This window comes from Elephas maximus, chromosome X, assembly GCF_024166365.1.
Source record: "Elephas maximus indicus isolate mEleMax1 chromosome X, mEleMax1 primary haplotype, whole genome shotgun sequence".
In the NCBI taxonomy this organism is placed as follows: Eukaryota; Metazoa; Chordata; class Mammalia; order Proboscidea; family Elephantidae; genus Elephas; species Elephas maximus.
The window spans coordinates 55,550,829-55,578,428 of record NC_064846.1 but is presented as its reverse complement, the minus strand read 5'-3'; the positions used below and the strand labels follow the sequence as shown (position 1 = coordinate 55,578,428).

Below are 27,600 nucleotides of genomic sequence, written 5' to 3'. Positions count from 1 at the left end.
GATTGGAACTCTTATACACTGCTGGTGGGAATGTAAAATGGTACAACCACTTTGGAAATCTATCTGGCGTTATCTTAAACAGTTAGAAATAGAACTACCATACAACCCAGAAATCCCACTCCTCAGAATATACCCTAGAGATACAAGAGCCTTCACACAAACACATATATGCACACCCATGTTTATTGCAGCTCTGTTTACAATAGCAAAAAGCTGGAAGCAACCAAGGTGTCCATCAACGGATGAATGGGTAAATAAATTGTGGTATATTCACACAATGGAATACTACGCATCGATAAAGAACAGTGACGAATCTGTGAAACATTTCATAACATGGAGGAACCTGGAAGGCATTATGCTGAGCGAAATTAGTCAGAGGCAAAAGGACAAATATTGTATAAGACCACTATTATAAGATCTTGAGAAATTGTAAAAACTGAGAAGAACACATACTTTTGTGGTTATGAAGGGGGGAGGGAGGGAGGGAGGGAGAGGGTTTTTTATTGATTAATCAGTAGATAAGAACTGCTTTGGGTGAAGGTAAAGATAACACTCAGTACATGGAAGGTCAGCTCAATTGGACTGGACCAAAAGCAAAGAAGTTTTCGGGATAAAATAAATGCTTCAGAGGTCAGCGGAGCAGGGGCAGGGGTCTGGGGAAAATGGTTTGAGGGGACTTCTATGTCAATTGGCAAAATAATTCTATTATGAAAACATTCTGCATCCCACTTTGAAATGTGGCATCTGGGGTCTTAAATGCTAACAAGCAGCCATCTAAGATGCATCAATTGGTCTCAACCCACCTGGATCAAAGGAGAATGAAGAACACCAAGGTCACACGACAACTAGGAGCCCAAGAGACAGAAAGGGCCACATGAACCAGAGACCTACATCATCCTGAGACGAGAAGAACTAGTTGGTGCCCGGCCACAATCGATGACTGCCCTGACAGGGAGCACAACAGAGAACTCCTGAGGGAACAGGAGATCAGTGGGATGCAGACCCCAAATTCTCATAAAAAGACCATACTTAATGGTCTGACTGAGACTAGAGGAATCCCGGCAGCCATGGTCCCCAGACCTTCTGCTGGCACAGGACAGGAACCATCCCCGAAGACAACTCATCAGACATGAAAGGGACTGGTCAGCGGGTGGGAGAGAGATGCTGATGAAGAGTGAGCTAATTATATCAGGTGGACACGAGAGGGTGTTGGCAGCTCTTGTCTGGAGGGGGGATGGGAGGATAGAGAGAGAGGGAAGCTGGCAAAATTGTCACGAAAGGAGAGACTGAAAGGGCTGACTCAATAGGGGAAGAGCAGTATGGAGTAAGATGTATGTAAACTTATATGTGACAGACTGATTGGATTTGTAAACGTTCACTTGAAGCTTAATAAAAGTTAATAAAAAAAAAAGAAGAAGAGGATGTAGAACCAGGGATATCATTGCTGATGTCAGATGGATCCTGGCTGAAAGCAGACAATACCAAAAAAGTGTTTACTTGTGTTGTATTGACTCTGCAAAGGCATTTGATTGTGTGGATCATAACAAATTATGGATAACATTGTGAAGAATGGGAATTCCAGAACATTTAATTGTGCTCATGAGGAACCTTTACATAGATCAAGAGGCAGTTGTTTGGACAGAACAAGGGGATACTGAGTGGTTTAAAGTCAGGAAAGGTGTGCCTCAGGGTTGTATTCTTTGACCATACCTATTCAATCTGTATGCTGAGCAAATAATCCGAGAAGCTGGACTATGTGAAGAAGAACGGGGCATCAAGATTGGAGGAAGACTCATTAACAACCTGCGTTATGTAGATGACACAACCTCGCTTGCTGAAAGCAAAGAGGACTTGCAACACTTACTGGTGAAGATGAAAGACTACAGCCTTCAGTATGGATTGCACCTCAACATAAAGAAAACAAAAATCTTAACAACTGAACCAATAAGCAATATCATGATAAATGGAGAAAAGATTGAAGTTGTAGGAACTTCATTTTACTTGGATCCACAATCAACCCCTGTGGATGCAGCAGTCAAGAAATCAAAGGGCTTATTGCATTGGACAAATCTTCTGCAAAAGACCTCTTTAAAGCATTGAAAAGCAAAGATGTCACTTTGAGGACTAAGGTGTTCTTGACCCAAGCCATGATGTTTTCAAGAACACCTCAAATGCATATAAATACTGGACAGTGAATAAAGAAGACCCAAGAAGATTGACGCTTTTGAATTATGGCATTGGCAAAAATATTGCTAAAAAAAAAAAAAAAAACATAAGAATGATCGTGAGGATGGCACAAGAGCAGGCATTGTTCTGTTCTGTTGTACATAGGGTCGCTGTTAGTCGAAACTGACTGAATGGCATCTAAAAACACTTTCGGCAGAAACTCTTAGGCTGGCAGAGTCTTCAGCGTTTGCTTACCGTTTCCTCTCCCAATCTTTGATAGCTCCTTCTCCCTCCCTAGTTTAATTAGGATTCAAAAGTTCCATATCTCGGTTTTGAACTTTCAATGTCTCCCAGACACACCAGAGAACACGCTGTGGTCAGTCAGGTGAGATATCTCGTACTAAACAGTCTTTCCACCAGGCGGCGCTCTGGTTAGTAGTCCCTTCTCTGGTTCTGCAAACAGTTTTTAGTTTGAAAACCCACACACAGTGAGCCTCCTTTGGGGCTGGATGTTGCCCTCCAGTTTTGCCCGAGGCTTCCTTCCCTCTTCTGTGGGGGCTGCTTATATCTGAGCAGGCATTCAGGGGAAGCACAGGCAGAGTTTCCTTCATTTCAGGAGGAGGGGGTGCTGGCACTCCCAGAAGGACCTCCAAGAGATCTGTCTTGTGGGTTTCAGAGCCCCAGTGGCCCTGGGGTGGTTTGGGGGGCAGTCTCCACTTAGGTGACCCACCCCCCTCACTCCACTGTAGGAAACTTTCTGTAGGAGTTCATATCAGTCCAGCAGCTGACAGTTACCTGTTGGGGGAAAGGTAGCCACACTACAAACGGATCCCTACGGAGGTCTGTCTAGTTGCTATCAGAACCTGTCCCGTAGTATGTTGGCTGTGGGTGTAGCCACCACTCAAGATGCCTGCTTTCTAGCACACAGCAGCCTCAAGTCAGCAGTTCTCAGCTTTGACTGTAAGAGGTTGCAGACTCATACTGATCCCCAGGGCGGTATATACTGTTGGTTTCAGTGGCCTAAGCTATGGGGTGCAGAGGGAGGCAGGTATAGTGCTGACTATGGGAGCAGACCCCACTGCAGGGGCCTTCTGTAGTAGTTTGCCACAGCCTGGCAACCAACAACTTCCAGGTAGGAGAGGGAGTGTCACTCTCTTCAGATCCCCATGGAGGTCAGCCTTGTTGCTATCAGAGTCCCCCCAGTAAATGGTTGGCTATGAGTGTAGCCTCCACTCAAGACTCCTGCTTCCTAACGCATAGCAGCCTCAGTTGGCAGTCTTCAGTGCCAACCAGAAGTGGGGGCAAACCAATGCTAACTGACCTCCAGGGAGGTTCGTCCTGTTGGTTTTAGACGCCAGAGCTATAGCGTGCACAGAGAGGCATGTAAAGTGCTAACTGTGGAAGCAGAATGCACTGCAGGGGCCTTCCGTAGCAATTCACAGCAGGCGTGCAGTTGACAATGTCCAGGTGGGCGAGGGGCTGTCATACTCTAAAGGGGCCTTCAGGGAGGTCTGCCTTGCTATCAGAGCCCTCCCTGTAGTATATTGTCTGTGGGTGTAGCCTCCACTAAGGATGCCATTTTCCTAGCACACAGCAGCCTCAGTCAGCAGTCCTCATCACTGACCGAAAAGGGGAGCAGACCAGAACTGACTCCTGGGGAGGTCTGTCCTGTTGGTTTCAGAGGCCTGAGCTATGGAGTACACAGGGAGGCAGGTAAAGAGTGTTGACTATGAGAGCAGACCCCACCGCATGGGCCCACTATAGCAATTTGCAGTAGGTTTGCAACTGATAGTGTCTAGGTGGTGGCGGTGCTGGCACATCCCAAACGGACCTCTGGGGAGATCTGCCTTGTTGATTTTAGGGCAGAAGCTTGGGGTCCTGTCTCTTTGCACAGGCAGGGGCTGTGGTGGTTAGGGAAGCAGACTTTTTCTGGGACCACTACCCCAGTTCATAGCTGTCGGTGGCCTGTGTGGCTGGGGGGAGAGGCAGGGACTGTGGGAGAAGCGATTTTCCTACTGTATGCTACTTGTTGATTCGTTGATTCTTGCCTGTCTGCAGTTCCCTGCTGCTTTCCTCTTTTCCCGAATCCAGAGTCCCTCAAAGCCGAGCACCATTTCCTTGTATTTGTGGGGGAGGGTTGGAACAATGGTCTATTTATGCCACCATCTTCCCAGAAACCCGATGTAGGCATTTTTGACCAAGGATATTAAGAAGCAAGTGGCCCGCCTCTACTCTTTTTCCTATCTTGCTGGCTGGATGCAGGCTACGAGAGGCCCTATCATGGTGAGGCAGGAAGTGATGGTTAGGTAACAAGAAACACCAACAAAATGTTCTATGGACTTCTTATTACTCTATTTTACAAATGTAATTTGATAATCCATTAATCAGCAATATTTGCTGGCCTTGTGGAAATTCAGGATTTCTTTTGCCTGAAAAAGTAACTACCTTCCTTTACCAACTTCTGAAGGTCGACAGTTCAAATCCACCAGCCATCCTTGGAAACCCTATGGAGCAGCTCTACCCTGACCTATAGGGTCATTATGAATTGGGATTGACTCAACAGCAACAGGTTTGGTTGGCTTTTGGGTGGCATCCTTGGGTGGCATAACCCATTAAGCACTCAACTACTAACCGAAAGGTTGGCAGTACAAAGCTACCCAGAGGCACCCCAGGAGAAAGGCCTGCTTCTGAAAGGTCACAGCCTTAGAAACGCTATGGAGTACAGTTCTACTCTGCACATTGACTCGACAGCAACAGGTTTTACAAGCCTCTAGAAATGAGCTCTGGTGTCGCAGTGATTAAGCTCTTGGCTGAAAACTGAGAGGTCAGCTGTTCAAACCCACCAGCCACTCCACGAGAGAAAGATGTGGCAGTCTGCTTCCGTAAAGATTACAGCCTTGGAAACCCTATGGGGCAGTTCTGCTCTGTCCTATAGGGTCGCTATGAGTTGGAATCGACTCGAGGGCAAAGGGTTTGGTTTTTTGGTTTGATATAGATCTAGAAATCCTCAAGGGGCATTTCCCATGTGCTGAATGTCATTGGTTTTCACACAATTTGTCCAGATTTGCTGCTATTCTAAGCTTTTTTCAGGCAATTCATCCCCTCCAACTGCTTTCTAATTTTCCCACTCTCCATACCCTGTGTCCTCATGATGTCAGAGTTGAGTATGAGACTAAACTCCAAAGTCATGTTGGAGAGGGTCTGTGTTGCGCTCTTTTAGGTTACACTTTATTATTGGGATATGCAACCCAGAGTGTTACAGACCCTATTATAAAACAGCACTTTCTGGACTTATTTATAACCCTGCCATTATTATGACAGACATGCAGTTGAAGGTGATGTTGGAAGAAGCACAGATAGGAGTCCTGATTCCATGGTTGCTATTAGAATACTCTGCTACCCTAATGACAAGGCTGTATTCCTAAGCTGAGCTCATAGTTCCAGGCTGTCTTCCCTCAGGATGAATTCTCTTGCAGCAAATCCCACCACCCCTGCATATGACCTGAAAGTAGTCTGGTGTCAGACCTCCGCACCAGTTCACCCAACGCGCCCTGACTCAAGCAGTGAACACAGTGAACGCAGCCTGAGTACCTTCTTGGAGGCTCCTCAGCCTTTTCTGCCAAGTAGATGGTAGACTTCCTTTGGACCCATTTCACCAGTTACTTCACCAGACATGTTCCAGGGATGATACCCCACACCCACCCCAAGTAAAGGAATCATGAGTACCTTTCAAGAGGCTTCCGGCCCACTCACAATGGGACCTGTGTAAGGTTCCCTGCAGGCTTTCAAATCTGCCTTCCCATTAGAAACCTGAGTAGGGGCATGTAAAGCAACCCCTGGGGGGGAGACAGATCTGTGCTACCCAAGCAGATTTCTGACCTCAGCTATGCAAAAAAAATGCAGAAGACCTTGGTAAATTTAGCAAAAGAATGTCCTACCTCCTGGGGGTCAGACTGTCAGCATTCCCCAGGCGTGCCCCCCTCTTCCCTCTGCATATCCCAGCCCCAGCCTGCTTGGTCCTGACCGCGGGGACTTTAGCTCCTGTGTAAAGATCCTGAAACTCAGAGTGGGAGAGGGGACAGGTTCTAAGAATGCCCGTGTTTGGGCTCGACCTTGGACAAAAAGAGAGACCCCAGAAAGGCGGTTGACCTAAGGCAAATGTACGACAGAAGCGAGCCAAGTTAAGATCAGTGGGCAAAAACAGGGCCTTGTTTACCTCGATTGAGGAGGCGATTATGAGCTGCATAAGCAAGGGCTATGCTGCTTCTTAAGTTCACGTGTATTTACGAGGGAGGTGAAGTGGGGCCGTGGGGAGGGAGAAGGGTAGAGAATGTTGAATCAATCCAGCTGTTTTTGTATCCTGGGCTGAACATTCGCGGTGTGGACTCCGATTTGGTTCGGAAATTCAGATTAGTTGCTAGTCGTGGCACTGGAGAGTGGAACCTTGACTACTGCAATCTGTTGGGCTGAAGGCCATTCTAAAAGGAGATAAAGTGTTTCAGTGGTAGAATTCTCACCCTCCAAGTGGGAGATCTAGGTTGGATTCTTGGCCAAAGTACCCTCAGGCACAGCCTGATCACCATTCAACCAGGGGAGGGGGAGCTACTTAGCAAGCAGCTGGCAATGTTGCTCAGGGGGGCTTTGGTATTCATCCGCGGCTCTCCCCGACCTCCGCTCTTGCCCCCACCCCCATCCGCCCCTCTCCCCTCATATGCAGCGCCAAAATGTGGTGGTGGTCCCTATGTAAATGCCGCACAGTCGGGGGCCAGGCTGGTGCTAACTGGCCTCTCCAAGCTGGGGCTCCTTCCGGCCCCGCCCACCTCCGGCTCGGAACTGCGGTGGGCCTGACGGGGGGCGTCGAGCCCATTCGCGCCGCGTATCCCTCCGCCCCCCTCCAGTCGACCTCGCCGCCAGCGCTTCGTGCCGCACTCCTGCGCAGCCCCTGCCCGCTTTGGTGCAGCAGCGCGGGGGCGGCGGCGTCTGTTTGCCATCTGACCGCACGGACGACGGTGGGGATCCCGGTGAGGAGCCGCGAGAGGACGGGGAGACGACGACCTGGCCCGGGCCCGTGAAGGCAAGTGGGGGCGGAGTGGGCCTCAGAAGAGGGGTCCTGCCGCCGCCGACCGTCTGACCGCCTGCCCCTCAGGCCTCGGCAGCCTAGCAAGGAGGAGGGGACCCGGACGAGCGGGTCCCTGAGAGAGGTGCGCAGCGCCCGCGAGCCCTGGCGGTGAGAAGGCGGAGACCGGCGCGGGCCGGGCCACGGGCCGCCGAGGGGTGGCCCCAGAGGCACCTCAGCCCCTCTGGGAAGGAAGCGCGCCAGTCGCTTCCCGGCCAGCTTTCCAGCGCCCTCGCCCCGCCTCCCCCGTGTCTGCTGGGCGAGGGCTGTGCGGGAGAAATGGCGGAGGGGTGCGGAGCTGGGGACGGGGCGCCCGGCGGCTGCCAGAGGAGGGGCTGTGGTCAGCTCGGTGCGGACGTGCAGGGGGCGGGTCGCGTTCGCTACTCGGGGCGCTGACTCTGGAAAGGGGCCTTTTGGGCCCCGCGTCCTGGGTGCTGCCCCTTCTTCTGGGCCCCCGTTGACGCCAAAGCCTCTTGTTTGCGCAGTAGGTATCTCGGATTCCACCAGGCCGCAGTGTGCGTCTGCAGCGGAGAGGCTTGAGAAAAAGGAGGAGCAAGAAAGTGGTTCGGATTTCTGGAGGTGTGTGGGGAATGTGAGGGTGGGCGGCAGGCACTGACTGAAGACCCTCTTTTGGGGTTGGGTAACTGCCACCAGAGAAGGTTCTGGAACCCGGTGCACCTCCTAGTCTTCCCGTTGCTACCAGTGTTCTAGGCACTTCTCCCTTTCTCTCCTCCCCGCCCCACCACCACTTTCCCGCCATATTTGGGATAGGAAAAGATGGGCTTTGGTGGTGGAATGGACTAGGCAGTTAGGATTACAGGTACTACTTACCAACTTGCTTTCCAGAGTATGCAGACGCCTTCCTCCCAGTTTATGCCCTGCAGGGCAAGGGGGTGTGGTTCCGCTATTGGTGTATTCTCAGAATTAGTGGAGGAGTAATGGGGAGAGAGGCAGAGGAGAAGTTTGTTATCTCTGGAACCCAGAGACAGTGATCCTAAACAAGAACTGGAGAATATTCTACCAACAGAACCCTGAATGACAGATAATATTGGGATCTCTCCATTTGGTGTTGACCTGTCCACCAAGTATTCATTTGCTGCCATTGTCTCTTGATTGTCTTAATTTTTCATGTTTGTCCGTAGGCCTGCTTTAGAGCTGGTCAGTTCTGTAAGGAAGGAAAAGAGGAAGATACTGGCTCAAACCTCTGGAGGTTGGTATGCAGGGGGGAAATGTCTGGGAACGGCTAGAGAATGAGATCATTTTCCAAGCAGATGTAAGGTGTCCTCCACTTCTCTATTTTCTGTCACATTTCCATACTGTCACAGCATCCGTATAGGGAATATTAGATATATTGGGGCTGTAACTGGGAGGAGCAGATCTAAGAACAGGGACTAAGGAGATTTGGCACATTAGACAAATTGGACCCTTCAATGGAAAGGGAGGTATTTGTGTTAGGGGCCATGGTCCATGCCTGTTTACCAAGTACTCAGACTCCATTTTTTCCTGTTTGTTTACTTGTGCACAGGACTGCTGACAGGTCTGCTGTAGGGCTTGACACCACTGAAAGCAAGGAAACCAACCGAACTAAAGGAGGGAGAAATCACACCAGCCAGATCGGTGCAGGTTGGTATGGGAGTGGGTAGAGTTTTGGGGTGGGTCCTTTAGTCGTTAGGGTCCAGTCCAGGGGCTCCTCGGCCTCTCTCGTTGATATCCCACTTTTTACCACTCCCTCGCCTGTTTTGTAGTAAGCATAGTAGTGTGACGGCTCTGGGAGTAAGGAGCACGGGTGAAATGAGGAGATAGAGAAACTGTTTCAGATAGTCTAGCTGTCCCATCAAGCATTCAAGGTCCAGTCTCCCTGTGTGAGTATCTGCATGGGGTGGCACAATTGGAAGAGACTTGAAGGCCCATTTCCTTTGTTTCTCCTTAGATCTACTTCCAGTGGCATCTCTGGTGGTGCTGGAGTTGCTGCTGATCGCCATCTTTAACAGGTCTGCACCTACCCAGGAACCATCCATCCTCCCCTAGCTCGGTTGTACCTCTTCTGCACGTTGTATTATTGGCAGAGGCTGTATTTGTGAAGGAGGTTGATTGACTACTGGAGTGCAGACTGATTTAATTCTCGTTTCCAAGCTTATAGCCTGAGTCACGCAAAGACCATAGTGTGAAGATACAAACCTGTGACAGATCTGTGGTTGAGGCTGAGACTGGGTAGGGGTACATAACTGGGCCCTCTGTGTAACTGGGACCATGACTGGGGCTGAGATTGAGCCTTGCACACAGGCCAAGTCTGAAAAGAAGGCTGGTGAAGAGGTTGGGAGTGGGGCTGAGAGGGAGACTGAAGTTCCTCTGGTGGTCAGACCCAAGGTTAGAACCCAGGCCCAGGTAATGACTGGGGCACAGCCCAAAACGAAAGCCAAAGCAATGACTGGAGCATGGCCCAGAAGTGAGGCCCAGGCAATATCTGGAGCACGACCCAAAACTGAGGCCATGGCAGTAGCTGGGGCACGGCCCAAAACCGAGGCCAAGGCAATGGCTGGGGCACGGCCCAAATCTGAGGCCAAGGCAGTGGCTGGGGCACGGCCCAAAACTGAGGCCAAGGCAGTGGCTGGGGCATGGCCCAAAACTGAGGCCATGGCAATAGCTGGGGCATGGCCCAAAACAGAAGTCATAGCAACAGCAGGGGCATGGCGCAAAACTGAGGGCCTGGCAATGGGTGGGGCACGGCCTAAGACTGAGTCCAAGGCAGTGGCTGGGGCAAGGCCCAAGGATGAAGCCCAGGCATGGGCCCAGACTGAATTTGGGGCTGAGGCAATGTCCGAGACAGAGGAAGTGACTCAAACTAATGCCATAGCCTGGCCACTGGTCAGTACCGAGTCTCGGTTAGTTGCTAAAACTAAGGCACTGTCTATGGATAGGGAACTGGTTGATGTGGAGGATGACACCTTATCTGGCACAAATGCACAAGCCGGAATCCAGCCCTGGTTTGGGCCAGGGGAGGAGAGTAATATGGGGTCTTGGTGCTATCCCAGGCCCAGGGCCAAACAAGAGGCCTCAGATGAGTCTGGATTTTGGTCAGCAGATGAGACCTCTACAATGTCTCCTTTCTGGGCGGGAGAAGAGACCAGTATCAGATCATGGCCCAAGGAAGAGGCCAGTTCTAGGTCCAGGCACAGGGCTAAACAACAGACCAATACCCGGTCCAGGCCCAGGATGAAGCAAGGACCCTGTATTGATTCTAGGTCTGGGTCTGAGGATGAGGCTGGCAATCTTTACAGCCTCTGGGCTGGAGAAAATACCAATATTCTATCTAGGCCCAGAGCCAGGGAGGAGGCAAATATCAGGTCCAAGCTTAGGACAAAGAGAGAGGATTGTTTTGAGTCTGGGTCTGAAGATGAATTCTATAAGGAATTCTGGTTTTTGCCTGAAGAGGCCAATAGCAGATTCAGGCCAAGAGACAGGAAAGAGTCTAATACCAGTTTGAAGCCCAGGGCCCAGAAAGATGCTAATAACAGGGATAGGGTCAAACAAGAGCCCAGGTCTGAGGAGGAGGTCATTATTGGTTCCTGGTTCTGGGCAGAAAAAGAGGCCAGTATGGGGGCTGGGGCTGTGGCCAGCTATGAATCCATGCCAGGGGCTGGGGAGGGGGCTATTTTGGGATCTTTGTTGTGGACCGAGGATGAGGCCACTGCGGGGGCTGGGGCCAGAGAGATGGCCAGGCCAGAGTCTGAAGAGGCCATATTTGGGTCCTGGTTTTGGGACAGAGATGAAGCCTGCTTTGACCTAAATCCCAGCCCTGTGTATAAGGCCAGTTGCCGGTTCAGTGGTTTAGCTGAGCAGGAAATTAATGTATTATCCAGGCCCAAAAGCTGGGAAGAGGTCAATGTTGAATTCAAACCTGTTCCTTGTCATGGGCTTGGTTTCCCATCCATAAGCCCCTTTAAGATTCCTGAAGAAGCAATAGCTGAACTCTCTGAAATGACTGAGGGAAACCTCAAGCAAATAGAACAGAACCCAGAAGGGGAAGAGCAGGAATCTTTGCTTCAGCCCAATCAGGATGAGCCTGATCCTGTGTTCCCATTTCAGTATGAGCCTTCCTACCTTTCAGTTGAGGAAATTCGACAGCATCTTAAGGCCAAGGAGTGTGCAGAGCCTGGGAGTTGGTTGTGCAAGTGCGTACAGTGTGAGCTTAGAATCGGTTCTGAAGAGTTCGAAGAACTCCTTTTATTAATGGATAAAATTCAGGATCCTTTTATTCAGGAAATATCCAAAATTGCCATGGGTACGAAAAGTGCTTCACAATGTACCCGAGATTTCATTCGAGACTCAGGTGTTGTCTCACTTATTGAAACCTTGCTGAATTATCCCTCCTCTCGAGATAGGTCAAGGTTTTTAGAAAACCTGATTCATATGGCTCCACCTCATCCAAATCGAAACATGATTGAGACATTCATATGTCAGGTTTGTGAGGAGACCCTTGTTCGTAACTTGGATTCCCCTGAGCAGCTGTCTGGAATAAAAATAGTTAGAGACCTCACTGCTACTACTGACTATCACACACTGGTGGCCAGTTACATATCAGGGTTTCTTAGCTTATTAGGTACAGGCAATAGGAAAACGAGATTTCACATTCTGAAAGTGTTACTGAATTTGTCTGAAAATCCTAACGTGGCAAAAAAAGTATTCAGTGCTAAAGCCCTATCAATATTTGTAGGCCTCTTTAATGTAAAAGAGACAAATGATAATATCAAAATTGTTATTAAGATGTTTCAGAATATGAGTAATAATATAAAAAAGGGAGTAATGTGCTCAATTGATGATGAGTTCAGTCTTGAACCACTTGTTTCAGCATTTCATGAATTGGAGGCATTAGCTAAGGAATTAGAAGCCCAAATAAACAGTCGAAAAGGTCGTAGGGTGGGAAAACGAAGTTAGTACGGTAAACCACCTGCCTCTGATCAGCCTTATGGTTCCAAAGAACCCGGAGCAGTGCTTTGGTTTTCAGTCTGGTTTGATGTTGTAACTTGTTTTTAATGCTGATGTTAACGTCATACAATTCTTGGTTTGAGCTGGATCATTTCATGGATGCCAAATGAATATTAGAACTGAAAACGCATTTGTTGATAGTTGTCTTGTTCAGATTGCAGTATTTTTTAGTACTGAGCTTCCAATGAACTGTGTCACCTAAGTAAGTTCCCCTTGTCTGTCATTTTAATATATGATTCTCTATTTGAGTCTAGTTGTGTTTTCAATAAAGTTACGTGTTAAAGCCAGCAGAAATGAGCCACCTTCTTCAGCTTAAAAACCAGGTGCGGAGACATTGTGCACACATACAAACACATAATCAGTAGTACCACAGACATGCTCACTGGAAAATCCCATTCTCCAAACAAGAAGGCAGCGATTACCCTGGGCTACAGTACTCAGAAAATGCTTCAAAGAAAAGGAACCCACTTTAAATTGGTTACTGAAGGGTAGGATAAGATGAGTCATTAGGTTATTCCTGCAAGTGGGCAGGACTGGTGTGAAAAAAGGCACAGAACTGGAAAATCTGTTCTAGTAGCAGAGGTGTACCCAGTCCACCTAGGAATAGGTGAGAGTTCACTGAGGGATGCAGTTGGAAAGTTGGGAGGAGGCCAGTTTTGGAGAGCCAAGTAGGCCAAACCTTGTACATTTCATAATAAATACAAAGTACAAGTGTTACTACAATGCCACCTAAAGGGTAAAAGTGTAGGATAGCACACTAATTAAATGGCGTCAAGAATAGGATTTCTTTTGTGAGCCTGGTCTAAGGAAAGCATTAAGGGAATGCCATGCAGCCACTGAAAAGATAATGTATGGATTTATTTAGTGACAAAATGACCTTGATGCTTCTAATATTTTGTGAAATAGAGAATGTGATGTCATCTATGGAAAATTGGATCCCATTTTTAAAATGGGAGTAAGCAATTTCTGTGCAACTTCATATGATTTGATTAGTCTGGAATAAAATAAACTATGTTAAGTCTCAAACAGATATTAGAGAAATACTGCAATTAATAAGACGGATTTTTTCCTTTTAATATGTTAACGTTTAGTGCCTCAAGTGGTAGGTGGGCATATTGGAAAGGATAGTTATGTAAATGAACATACTGTGTTAAAAAGAATTCTTTCATGTAAAATGACTTCAAGGAGTTGGCAAGGGAATGAGACGAGAAAAACTGGCTTTTTAAATGAAATGTTTTAAAGGAAAAAAAACAAGTTTATTAGTCTCTTGCCGTACAAAAACGGCAGCTTTTCCACATAACTATTACATTGCATAACATGTTATTACATAACATCTCCTCTTGGGGTGATGAAAAAGTTCGGAACTAGATAATGGTGATGGTTGTTCAACATTGTGAATGTACTTTATGCCCCTGAATTGTACACTTCAAAATAGTTAAATGATAAATTTTATGTGTATTTTACAACAATTAAAAAAGATCATAGCATACCTTCAGAGAAGAGAATTGCAAAAGTCTGGGATAGAGTTGGTTTGGAAGGGAATCCAGACTTTGGGGAAATATCAAAGGTTTTATTATTTTCAGACATAGTAAAAGTATTTTTTGGTTTGAGCATGCTGCACTGTTAATTTTTAAAAAGGTAAAACTGCAACTCCTGAAAATTAAAAATGAACATGTGAAAGATTGATACACTACATTGATGAACAATTGCCAAGATGGTGAAAACGGTTTAAGGAGGTAAGTGTGTGTGTACGTTATACACAGTATAAATATATAAACATAAAATACATACAAAACTCCATATACACGTAGGCAAGTTAATAAGTTAGGGTAACATTGCTGGGTAAATACTAGTAAATATCTTAAAAACCAAACCTGGTGCCATCAAGTCAATTCCAACACCTAGCGACCCTATAGGACTACCCCATAGAGTTTCCAAGGAGTGCCTGGCAGATTCGAACTGTGGACCCTTTGGTTAGCAGCTGTAGCACTTAACCACTACACCACCGGGGTTTCCGGTTAATATCTTACAGGGCAGTAAACACTAACCTTTGTGTGAGGTTAACTGTTCACTGGAGAGAAACATTTCCGTATCTACAGAGTTGGAAAATAGCCCAATCAATAGAAAGGAAGCCCAGCACTGCACTGCGATAACAACTAGGAACCTATGTTGTCTTTACCCAAGTTTTGGATATTTTTTTTCTGCCAGTGAAAAGTGTTTTCCAACTGAATAGTATGTGAAGGTAATGAAGTAGAGAAAGTGGTAGTTTTGCTTCCCTTCATAAACCATAAATGTTAACAAGGATCATCCTGGTGTTGGAAATTGGAGTTTGAATGTTTTGCTTCTCAGTTATTTTTCAAGCCCAAACCTGACTGTATTGGGTTTTAATATGTCACTGGAGTATTATATAAAAAATATCAAAAATCAGTTAATCTCCAAGATCTTCACTGAGTGAGTGTTCCTTGCCAGCCCTGTGTCCCTACAGAGCAGGCACAGGCCGGTGGCTGGAAGCCTTGGCTCCAAAGCCAGCCTTCTTACCAGCCCCATCTCCTCCACCAGGGTCTGAAGTTTCAGGTTCTTCCTCTAGCAAGCAGAAAGCACCAGCTCCACCCCAGAGGCAGAAGATTCTGCCATCCATGCAGCAGGGATGCTGCAGACAAGTGGATTGTGTGGTCGTGCGGGGTTCATGGTGGGTCATGTGACCAGGCTCTCAGGCAGGCATGGAGGTGTGTTTACACAGAAAAGGAACAGGAAGGACATACATCTGACGTTTGACAGACTTAGGTGGAAAAAATGGAAGGATGTTATTTTAGGTAGGTGAGTGGGTGGATGTCTGTCCATCGCTGCACTAGCATGAAAACTAATTTCTCAGGCTACCGGAGGTACAGCATTTTTTCGTAGAGAAAACAATCCCTCAACAAATCGTGAGCATCTTAGCCATCTTGTCTTTCAAGGCCTGCACCCTTCAGCAGAATTCCATCTTTCCATCTCCTAACACACTCCTCCAAGTCAGGACCCTGACGAGAAAGAGATAAGGACAAAATTTAAGGAGGAGTCACTCGCGGGTGCCCCACCCTCATCCAGGCCCTGCTCCACCTTGCCTGTCCTCAAACCACACTGAACTATCTGCTGTTTCCCAACTATACTGTGCTCTTTCCTGCTTCTGCACTTTTTCCCATGCTGTTTGCATAATCTGCAATGTTCTTTCTTTGCCTACGGATAATGTGTTTATCCTTTTAATGTCAGCTCAAATGCCGGGTCTCTTTGAAGTCTTTGATAGTCTTATCCTACGTCCCCAGGTAGGAAGTAATTCCTTCATTCTCTGTACTTACACGGTATTATATTTGTCCCAATTTTAACCCTTGTTTCTTTATACCATGTATTGAACACTTCTTTAAAAAACGAGTAAGACAGAACTAGTATTGAGGGACAGGTAGCATAAAGGAAGAAGCAGCTTGGACTCTGGGAGTATGATTCAAACTCCAGTCTGACAGCAAAGCCTGAGCTTTTGACTATTTATAATAGTAACTATTATTAATATTTACATTTATTCGGTGCTTACTGTGTGCCAGGTACCTCTCTAAAGGCTTTGCATGTTATTTCATCTTCAAAACAAATGTATGGGGCAGGTACTGTTATCTCCATTCTACATATAAGGAAGCTGAGGCACAGATGGGTTAAGTAACTTGGCCAAGTCTACTGAGTTGGTCACCAGAAGAACTGAGATTCAAACCACTGCAGTTTCACTATGCTACCATTATACCCCTATAGGGCTAGCTATCACTAAAAGCCATCATGATAATCACTATATTCATCATCAGCTTTTCTGTTCCTGGCATGTAGCAAAGTACTTCATTCATCATAAAGAAACTTAAGTTCAAGTGTTGTTAGATCCCGTGTCCCTTATCCCCTTGTCCCTGTGCATCAGCCTCCTCAAGCCTTTACTTCTCCCCTAACAGTCCATCACAGTTTCCTACCTTATCCTCTACTGCTTAACTCCACTGCCATTTTTCAACACCCCAGCTCTTGATAAATCCCAGCTATCCTTGGAAGAAAGACATGGTGATCTACTTCTGAAAAATCAGCCATTGAAAACTCTATGGAGCACAGTTCTACTCTAATACACATGGAGTCACCATGAATCAGAGTGGATTTGACAACTTTTTTTTTTAAATCTACCTCTTTTTATACCTGTGTTGCTTAGTGAACCTGGAGAAAGTTAATCCTTTCTGACTGCTGATAACTGAATTCATCAACCTCAATACAGTTTCTTGAACTGAAAGCACATAAGCTCTGATACTTTTACATTCTGGATGTTTCACAAGGGTGTATTTTCACACAATGATTCCCTAAACTGAAACTAGGCTTAACTATGAGCTCAAGTATTTAATGTGTCTCAGGACCCCATCGATAAGGATCTGGGTTATACCTGAAGTTTTTCTTTTCAGTCTGGAGGGAAGCCAACCAACAGTTATCACACTTCTAGCAATTGTTAGGCAAGATGTTCAGAATCTGCAGTCTTACTTTCACCTGGAAACATGAGTTCTGCCACAAAGAAGGGGAAAAGTTTTGTCAGAGCTTTATCCCAACTGAAGGAAATGGCATTCCTCCCACTCCAGCCCCTACTAGCCTTTGTGTCTTATGTAAGCAGAGGAGGTGTGGAAGAAGCTAGGCACAAGCCCATTAAAGACTGGAATTTAATCATAAGATTATAGAATGCCTCCCCAATCCCTTATCACCATTCCATCAAGGATACAGTGGATTATAGTTTAAAGAGTTGCAAGACCGCTACAACTGATGGCTGCTCTGACAGGGAACACAACAGAGAATGCCTGAGGGAGTAGGAAAGCAGTGGGATGCAGACCCCAAATTCTTGTAAAAAGACCAGACTTTATGGTCTGAGACTAGAAGGTCCCCGGGGGTCATGGTCCCCAGACCTTCTGTTAGTCCAAGACAGGAACCATTCCCAAAGCCAACTCTTCAGACAGGGATTGGACTGGACAATGGGATAGAAAATGATACTGGTGAAGAGTGAGCTTCTTGGATCAAGTAGACACATGAGACTATGTGGGCAGTTCCTGTCGAGAGGAGATGAGAGGGCAGAAGGGGTCAGAAGCTGGCTGAAAGGACACGAAAATAGAAGGAGTGTGCTGTCTTGTTAGGGGGAGAGCAACTAGGAGTATATAGTAAGGTGTGTATAAATTTTTGTATGAGAGACTGGATTTGTAAACTTTCGTTTAAAGCACAATCAAAATTAAAAAAAGAGTTGCAAGACCTGCTTTCACCACTTCTATTCAATATTGTATTAGAAGTCCAAGCCAGAACAATAACAAAAGAAAAAGAAATAAAAGGTATCTACATTGGAAAAGAAGAAGTAAAATTATGTATATTCACGGATGATATGATCCTAAAAAAAAAAAAAACATGCTCTGCTCCCAACACTGCTTTCTTGGTGGTATGAAGTCCCCCTGTCTCTCTGCTCACTTCTCTCTTTTATGTCTCAAAAGAGATTTGCTCAAGACACAATCCAGTCTTGTAGGTTGAGCACTGCTTCATTAACGTAACTGCTGCCAATCCTACCTCATTAACATCATAGAGGTAGGATTTACAACACAAAGAAAAATCACATCAGGTGACAAAACGGTGGACAATTACACAATATTGGGAATCATGGCCTAGCCAAATTGATACACATATTTTTTGGGGACACAATTCACTCCATGACACTACCCAAAGTGATCTATAGATTCAATGCAATCCTGATCAAAATTCCAAAAGCCTTCTTTACAGAAATGGAAAAACCAATCTTCAACTTTATATGGAATGGCAAGAGGCCCCAACGGGCTAAAGTACCGTTGAAAGGGAAGAACAAAGTAGGACGACTCACACTTCCTGATTTTAAAGCATAGTACACAGCTACAGTAATCAAAACAGCCTGGCACTGGTATAACAATAGACACATAGACAAATGGAGTAGAATAGGAATCCGGAAATAAACCCATACATCTGTGGTCAACTGATTTTTGACAAGGATGCCAAGTCCATTTGATGGAAGAAGAAGAGTCTCTTCAATAAATGGTGCTGGGAAAATCAGATTTCCACATGCAGAAAAATAATTAGGATCCATGCCTCACACCATACACAAAAACAAATTCAAAATAGATTAAGAACCTAAATGTGAAAACTAAAACAATAAAATTCTTAGAAGAAAAAGCAGGGTCAATGCTGTCAGGTCTAGCTTTCAACAATGGATTTTCTAATAACAAAAGCTTAAACAGTGAAAAGACAAAATAAATAACCCAAAACCAAACCCATTGCCATGGAGTCGATTCCAACTCATAGTGACCCTATAAATAAATACGACCTTATAAAAATTAAAAATTGTTGTTTATCAAAAGATTTTACAAAAAAGTGAAGAGACAAGCTATAGACTGGGAGAATATCTTCGGAAACCATATATCAAACATTAATCTAATAAAAATTGTATATATAAAACTTTGACAACAACAAAAAGACAAATAATCCAGTCATAAAATGGGCAAAGGACTTGAATAAACATTTCACAAAGAGGACATTAAAGTGGCCACCAAACACATGAAAAGATGTTTGGCATCATTAGCCATCACCCTGCTGTCATTGAGTCGATTCCAACTCATAGTGACCCTATAGGACGGAGGAGAACTGCCCCATAGAGTTTCCAAGGAGTGCCTGGTGGATTCAAACTGCTGACCTTTTGGTTAGCAGCTGTAGCTCTTAATCACTGTGCCAGCAGGATTTCCCATTAGCCATCAGAGAGATGCAAATCAAAACCACAATGAGATACCATTTCACTCCCATGAGGATTGTGTCTTAGTCATCTAGTGCTGCTATAACGAAAATACCATAATTGGACAGCTTTAACAAAGAGAAGTTTATTCTCTGACAGTCTAGTAGGCTAGCAAGTCCATATTCAGGGTGTCAGCTCCAGGGGAAGTCTTTCTCTCTCTGTCAGCTCTGGAGTAACGTTGTTGTCATCAATCATCCGGTAGACTAGGAGTTTCTCTGGGCAGGAACCTCAGGTCCAAAGGATGCACTCTGCTCCCAGCGCTGCTTTCTTGGTGGTATGAGATTCCCCTGTCTCTCTGCTGGCTTCTCTTTTATATCTCAAAAGAGATTGCCTCAAGACACAATCCAATCTTGTAGATTGAGTCTTTCCTCATTAACATAACTGCTGCTAATCCCATCTCATCAACAACATAGAGATGGAATTTACAACATAGGAAAATCACATCAGATGACAAAATGGTGGATAATCACACAATATCGGGAAACATGGCCTAGCCAAGTTGACACATTTTGGGGGGGACACAATTCAATCTATGACAGATGGCTAAGATTGAAAAAAAATTAAAGAAAATAACAAACATTGGTGAGGACGTGGGGAAATTGGAACACTTATACGTTGATGATAGGAATGCAGAATGGTAGAGCCGTTGTGGAAAACAGTGTGGTGGTTCCCCCCAAAACTAAAAATAGAACTATCGTATGACCTAGCAATTCCACTCCAAGGTATACATCCAACAGACTTGAAAGCAGAGACTCATAGACTTATACACCAACGTTCACTGCAGCACTATTCACATAATCCAAAAGGTGGAAACAACCTAAATGTCCATCAACAAATGAATGGATAAATTAAATGTGGTATATACATACCACAGAATACTACTCAGCCAGTAGGAGAAATGTAGTCTTGATACATGCTACAATATAGATGGAGCTGGAAGACATAATGCTGAATGAAATAAGTCAATCACGAAAGGATAAATATTGTATGATCTCACTTATATAAAAAGACAAGAACAGGCAAATGTATAGAGAACAAAGTTTACTACTGGTTACTAAGGGTGGGATGGAGGTGGGAAGGGGAGGGTTAACGGCGATGGAAAAATCACATTGATTAAGAGTACAGTCACACAGCCAATTATTGTTAATTGCTGTCAATTAGTTGTATACCTGTAAAAAGTTGAGCTGACAAAAGCTGTATGATAGATGTATTTACAACAATAATGAAAAAAAAAAAGAACAGCTGCTGAGGCTGCTTATGTACAACCAAAAACCTCATGGGATTTGGTTTCATTGCCAAGGTCACTGTTTCATGGGACATCCCAGTTAATTGGCCTAATGACATGTTTAGTACCTCTCTTCTACCTCCTAGTTCATTGCATAGTGCCTGGAGTTTTAAAAGAATGCAAGAAGCCATACAAGGCACAACAATTGTCCTCTATTCACTTGGCACAACAAAGGGAAAAGGAGAAGCAGGAATAGAGGGATATGAAATTTGTGGCTAATTGCCTCCTTTGCCATGAGACCAGAAGAACTGGATGATGCCCAGCTACCGTTACTGAACATTTTGATCAAAGATTCTATAGAAAAATCCTGATCAAAAGGGATAAATACAGAACAGAATTTCAAATTCTCATGGACTTCAGACTTCCTGAAGCCATGAACGTTAGATGAACCCCTGAAAGTATTGACCTGACATAATCTTTAAACCATAAACCAAAAATATCCCCTGAAGTCTTCTTGGACTGGTGAAACAGTAGTTAATAGCTATGACTGCTAACCAAAAGGTTGGCAGTTCGAATCCACCAGGCACTCCTTGGAAACCCTATGGGGAAGTTCTACTCTATCCTATACAGTAGCTATGAGTTGGAATTGACTCGATGGCAACGGGTATGGAAAGTCTTCTTAAAACCAAACAGTAGTTTAATTAGTAAAAAAAAAAAATCTGCCTTGAGCATTATGCTCTTTTAAGAACTATCTATATGGGATCAAATTGACAACAGCAACTTCAAAGATTAGACAGGAACCTTAAGGGGCAGTGAATTTATGTTCATGGGGAGGAACAACCCAGAAAAGGAGGGTGGGAATGGTTATACAACTTGAAGAATGTAATCAATGTCACTAAATGGCACACACAGAAATTGTTGAATTGGCATATGTTTTGCTGTGTATATTCTCAGCAACAATAAAATAAGAATTATATAAAAAATTGTTGCAAGATGCGGACTCCCTCTGAGCAAGCATACTTAGGGAAACCCAAAGTTAAAGCTAAGAGGGGAGACAAAAACAAGGACATTAGAGGAATCTGAAGACTCTGGCACGTATAACTGGAGCAAATTTTAAACACAGCCCAACTCCTAGCCAGACTAAAATAAAGCCTCATATTAAAGACTACCTCAATTCCTATTACCCAATACGTTGTGTCCAGATTTCGACACAAAATTACAACAACCAAAAAACCAGTTGCAGTCGAGTGTATTCTGACTCTTAGCCACCCTACAGGACAGAGTAGAACTGCTCCACAGAGTTCCCGAGGAGCGCCTGGTGGATTCAAACTGTCCACTTTCTGGTTAGCTGCTGTAGCTCTTAACCACTACGCCACCAGGGATTCCACAAAATAACAAGATACGCTAAAAGGCATGAGGAAATGCAATCTGAAGAAAGCAAAGCAAGCATTAGATCCAGAGTCAGGTAAGACATAGATTTTGGAATTACCGGATAAGTAATTTAATGTTAAGGGCTCTAATGGATAAAATAGACAACACGCAACAACAGATGTAAGCCGTCACAGATTGAATAATGTCCCCCCAAAAATGTGTGTATCAATTGGGCTAGGCCATGATTCCCCGGGTATTGTGTTATTTTCCTATACGTTGTAAATCCTGCCTCTATGATGTTTATGAGAGAGGATGGGCAGCAGTTGCATTAGTGAGGCAGGACTCAACCTATGGGATTAGATTGTATCCTGAGGCAATCTCTTGAGATATAAAAGATAGAAGCAAGCAGAGACACAATGGGACCTCATACCACAAAGAAAGCAGCACCAGGAACAGAGCGTGTCCTTTGGACATGGGGTCCCTGAGCCTGAGAGGCTCCTTGACCAGGGGAAGATTGAGGACAAGGACCTTCTTCCAATGACGACAGACAGAGAAAGCCTTTTCCTGGAGCTGATGTACTGAATATAAACAGAAAAAAAAGGAGCAGGTCCTTCTTTACAAAAGTATACACATCCCATCTTCTTCCTCAGAGGGTAGTGACTTAATAGTTTGATATGTACACATTTTAGCCTTTCACTTAAGTATTTATATACGTATATATTATGTACATGCACACATACACGTGTACATATACACGTATATAAATACCTAAGTGAAAGGCTTGAAGGAAACCCTGGTGGCGTAGTGATTAAGTGCTACGGCTGCTAACCAAAAGGTTGGCAGTTCGAATCCACCAGGCACTCCTTGGAAACTCTCTGGGGCAGTTCTACTCTGTCCTATAGGGTCGCTATGAGTCGGAACTGACTTGACGGCAGTGGGTTTGGTTTTTTTTTTATATGTACATACATTTACAAAAGACATTTTGTCCATAAAAGTAATCATATGTTGTTGTTGTTGGGTGCCGTCGAGTTGGTTCCGACTCATAGCGACCCTATGCACAACAGAATGAAACACAACCTGGTCCTGAGCCATCCTTAAAATCGTTATGCTTGAGCTCATTGTTGCAACCACTGTGTCAATCCACCTCGTTGAGGGTCTTCCACTTTTCCGCTGACTCTGTACTCTGCCAAGCATGATGTTCTTCTCCAGGGACTGACGGCTCCTGACAACATGTCCAAAGTATGTAAGACGCAGTCTCGCTTCTAAGGAGCATTCTGTTCATTCTTTTGGCAGTCCATGGTATATTCAATATTCTTCGCCAACACAGTTCAAAGGCGTCAATTCTTCTTTGGTCTTCCTTATTCATTGTCCAGCTGTCACATGCCTATGATGCAATTGAAAATACCATGGCTTGGGTCAGGCACACCTTAGTCTTCAAGGTGACATCTTTGCTCTTCAACACTTTAAAGAGGTCCTTTGCAGCAGATTTGCCCAACGCAATGCATCTTTTGATTTCTTGACTGCTGCTTCCATGGCTGTTGATTGTGGATCCAAGTAAAATGAAATCCTTGACAACTTCAATCTTTTCTCTGTTTATTATGTTGTTGCTCATTTTTCCAGTTGTGAGGATTTTTGTTTTCTTTATGTTGAGGTGCAATCCATACTGAAGGCTGTGGTCTTTGATCTTCATTAGTAAGTGGTTCAAGTCCTCTTCACTTTCAAATCATACGTGTTATTCTGTAATTTGCATTTTCACTTAATTTTATATCTTGGAGTTCTTTCCATATTGGTATATATAGATCTACTTCATTGTTTTTGATATCATAGTAGGGTAGACTAGTATTTTATAAATGTACCATAATTTATCTTTTTCCTACTGAAGGGCATTTAGATTACTTACAATTAATTGCTATTTTTGGTGGAAAATATTACTTATATTTTAATATTCTAACCATGGTCTTTGTGACTGACATAATGATTAAGTAGGACTATCAAATAAAGTGTATGGAATCTGTGATGGTTGGGATTATGTGTCAACTTGGCTATGTCATGATTCTCAGTATTGTATAGTTGTCCTCCATTTTATGTGTTGTAAATCCTAACCTCTACATGTTAATGAGGCAGGATTGGTGTGGGGTATATCCTGAATCACAGCCTTGCAGAAAGGTGTGACTCAAGTTCCACCCTTACTCAAGTTATGCCCCTCCCTGGGGTGTGGCCTGCATCCAAGGTATATATGCGGGTACCCTGGTGGGGTTCTCTCTCTCTGCATCTGGGTCCCGCATCTGGTTCGTGATCGTCTAACCTCTGGCTGTTAGGACTTGAGCAAGAGGCCTGCAGTCTGACCTGCCGATTCATGGATTTGTCAGCCTCCACAGCCCTGTAGGCCGGCGGTCTATCGTCTGATCTGATTCGCCATCTTTTGCATCCTTGTGAGCCAGCAGCCTGTGGTATGACCTGCTGGTTTGAGTCCGTCAGGCCCTGCAGCCATGTGGGTCCGGAGAAGCCTATGCCTGAACCATGGATTTGGTACTTGCCAGTCTCCATAAACACGTGAACCATTTCCTTGATACAATTAGTGAATTCTGTGAGATGCTGCAGTGAATTACGGAACCCAAAGATGGGAGGGAGAGGACTGAGGAGAAGAGTAGTAGTTGATGTTAGAGATGATGGAGTGGTACAGCAATTTGGGCATTTGGGACGTCTTTAACCTCCGCCTCATAGGAACCAGCTTTGTGCTATACCTTATAAATCATTCATTTATATTATAATCAATGCCACATTTAATGAATGTCCTTGTGCATATGTATTAAAACCTACTAGTGAAAGGTGCTCACTCGTTTATGCCAAGAAATTTGGGAGACAGCTACTTGGCCAACTGACTAGAAGAGATCCATATTTGTACCCATTCCACAGAAAGGTGATCCAAATCAATGTGGAAATTATTGAACAATATCATTAACATCACATGCAAGTAAAATTTTGCTGAAGATAATTCAAAAGCCGTTGTAGCAGTATATCAACAGGGAACTGTGGGAAATTCAGGCTGGATTCAGAAGAGGATGTGGAACAAAGGATATCATTGCTGATGTCAGATGGATCCTGTCTGAAAGCAGAGAATACCAGCAAAATGTCTACCTGTGTTTTATTGACTATGCAAAGGCATTCAACTCTGTGGATCACAACAAATTATGGATAACACTGCAAAGAATGGGAACTCCAGAGCACTTAATTGTGCTTGGAAATCCTGGTGGCTAGTGGTTAAGTGCTACAGCTGCTAACAAAAAGGTCGGCAGTTTGAATCCGCCAGTTTGAATCCGCCAGGCACTCCTTGGAAACTCTATGGGGCAGTTCTACTCTGTCCTATAGGGTCACTATGAGTCAGAATCGACTCCACAGCACTGGGTTTGGTTTTTGGTTTGGTAATTGTGCTCACAAGGAACCTGTACATACACCAAGAAGCAGTTGTTCGAACAGAACAAGGGGATACAGCGTGGTTTAAAATCAGAAAAGGTGTGTGTCAGGGTTGTATCCTTTTGCCATACTTATTCAATCTGTATGCTGAGCAAATAATCCGAGAAGTTGGACTGTATGAAGAACTGGGCATCAGGACTGGAGGGAGACTCATTAACAACCTGCGTTATGCAGATAACACAACCTTGCTTGCTAAAAGTGAAGAGGACCTGAAGCACTTCCTGATGAAGATCAAAGAACACACCTTCGGTATGGATTATAACTCAACATAAAGAAAACAAAAATCCTCACAACTGGACCAATAAGCCACATCATGATAAATGGAGAAAAGATTGATGTTGTCCAGGATTTCACTTTACTTGGATCCACAATCAAGACCCATGGAAGCAGCAGTCAAGAAATCAAAAGACGCATTCCACTGAGCAAATTAGCTGCAAAAGACCTCTTTAAAGTGTTAAAAAGCAAAGATGGCACCTTGAAGTCTAAGGTGCCCCTGACTCAAGCCATGGTATTTTCATTCGCATCACATGCATGGGAAAGCTGGACAATGAATAAGAAGACCAAAGAAAAAATGATGTCTTTGAATTGCGGTGCTGGCGAAAAATATTGAATATAACGGGGACTGCCAAAAGAAGAAAGAAATCTGTCTTGGAAGAAGTAGAACCAGAATGCTCCTTAGAAGCATGAATGGCAAGACTACATCTTATGTACTTTGGACATGTTATCAGGAGGTGTCAGTCCCTGGAGAAGGACATCATGCTTGGTAAAGTACAGGGTCATCGAAAGAGAGGAAGACCCTGAAGAGGTGGACTGACACAGTGGCTGCGACAATGGGCTCAGGCATAAAAACGATTGTGACCATGGCCCATGACTGGGCAGTGTTTTGTTCTGTCGTACACAGGGTTGCTATGAGTCAGAACTGATTTGAGGGCACCTAACAACAAAAACAACATATATATTCAATGGGAAACAACATATATATTCAATGGGAAAAAGCATGCCCATTCATTAGGCAGGGCGTAGGGGTCAGAGAGAAGGAGGCTTGGTGGTGCTAAGGTTAAAGTCTCAGCTGCTAACTGCAAGTTTGGCGGTCCAAACCCACCCAGCTGGCACACAACAACAATATAAGGGGTGAGAGAAAAGGAGGAGTCAAGGAGAGAAGCTAGAATCCGCCTTTAGAAAACGTGTGCGTAGTGGTCCCCTTTCCAGAACAGTGGAAGAGGAGCCAGGACAGGCCCTATCTGGTGCCTTAGAGTTGGCGGTGTGTGAGAAAGAGGGTTGTATGATCCCATGCGGGTACTCATAGGGAAAGGTTCTCTTTCTTGGACAACTCTGGAGACCAAGTAAGGCAAACTGAGTTACCATTTCGGAGGATGAGAAAAGAGCAGCGGGACAGAAAGAATGATCTTTAGTACAGACCAGACCAGTGTTTGAGGTCTAGGTCCACCTTCTTTTAGAAGAAGGACAGTGGTGTGGCCTTTATGGGAGGGACATCCTTCTGGGAACTCCAAGTTGATTTAAAAGCAGATTGAACCTTCCTTCCTCCCCTCCCTGGCCTACTGAAACAATGAAAGAAGATAAGAGGGGCCACCCCCAGAACTTCCGGAGTAAATCGCCTCACTTCTCCCAGCCTACTTTCCTGACACACCGCCCCCTCCCCCCGCAATTAGCATCCAGGGAGGCCGGTGGGCAAGATGAGCTGGGAAATAAGAGCTACTTAGCAGGCAGCTGGCAATGTTGCTCAGGGGGGCTTTGGTATTCATCCGCGGCTCTCCCCGACCTCCGCTCTTGCCCCCACCCCCATCCGCCCCTCTCCCCTCATATGCAGCGCCAAAATGTGGTGGTGGTCCCTATGTAAATGCCGCACAGTCGGGGGCCAGGCTGGTGCTAACTGGCCTCTCCAAGCTGGGGCTCCTTCCGGCCCCGCCCACCTCCGGCTCGGAACTGCGGTGGGCCTGACGGGGGGCGTCGAGCCCATTCGCGCCGCGTATCCCTCCGCCCCCCTCCAGTCGACCTCGCCGCCAGCGCTTCGTGCCGCACTCCTGCGCAGCCCCTGCCCGCTTTGGTGCAGCAGCGCGGGGGCGGCGGCGTCTGTTTGCCATCTGACCGCACGGACGACGGTGGGGATCCCGGTGAGGAGCCGCGAGAGGACGGGGAGACGACGACCTGGCCCGGGCCCGTGAAGGCAAGTGGGGGCGGAGTGGGCCTCAGAAGAGGGGTCCTGCCGCCGCCGACCGTCTGACCGCCTGCCCCTCAGGCCTCGGCAGCCTAGCAAGGAGGAGGGGACCCGGACGAGCGGGTCCCTGAGAGAGGTGCGCAGCGCCCGCGAGCCCTGGCGGTGAGAAGGCGGAGACCGGCGCGGGCCGGGCCACGGGCCGCCGAGGGGTGGCCCCAGAGGCACCTCAGCCCCTCTGGGAAGGAAGCGCGCCAGTCGCT

At 45.6% G+C, this 27,600-nt stretch overlaps 2 protein-coding genes across 3 annotated transcripts; one reads left to right on the top strand and one right to left on the bottom strand.

Annotated features, from left to right (window-relative positions):
* Positions 1 to 6,136: 6,136 nt before the first annotated feature.
* On the bottom strand, positions 6,137 to 9,264 carry LOC126068705 (translation initiation factor IF-2-like). Its single transcript, XM_049871444.1, has 3 exons — positions 9,219 to 9,264; positions 6,987 to 7,803; positions 6,137 to 6,644 (listed from the first exon to the last, which is right to left on the bottom strand). The coding sequence occupies exons 1-3, from the start codon at positions 9,262 to 9,264 to the stop codon at positions 6,584 to 6,586; spliced, it is 924 nt and encodes a 307-aa protein (XP_049727401.1). The 3' UTR covers positions 6,137 to 6,583.
* On the top strand, positions 7,222 to 13,080 carry GPRASP2 (G protein-coupled receptor associated sorting protein 2). Of its 2 annotated transcripts, none has more exons than XM_049873189.1 (5): positions 7,222 to 7,367; positions 7,768 to 7,861; positions 8,425 to 8,492; positions 8,808 to 8,905; positions 9,213 to 12,562. In XM_049873189.1, exon 5 carries the CDS (start codon positions 9,533 to 9,535, stop codon positions 12,215 to 12,217), a length of 2,685 nt encoding a protein of 894 aa, XP_049729146.1. In that variant the 5' UTR covers positions 7,222 to 7,367; positions 7,768 to 7,861; positions 8,425 to 8,492; positions 8,808 to 8,905; positions 9,213 to 9,532; the 3' UTR covers positions 12,218 to 12,562. The 2 variants fall into 2 exon arrangements, with proteins under 2 accessions (XP_049729146.1, XP_049729147.1); XM_049873190.1 differs by lacking the exon at positions 7,222 to 7,367 and adding an exon at positions 7,375 to 7,631 and having other exon boundaries at positions 7,771 to 7,861; positions 9,213 to 13,080.
* The last annotated feature ends 14,520 nt before the right edge of the window (positions 13,081 to 27,600 follow it).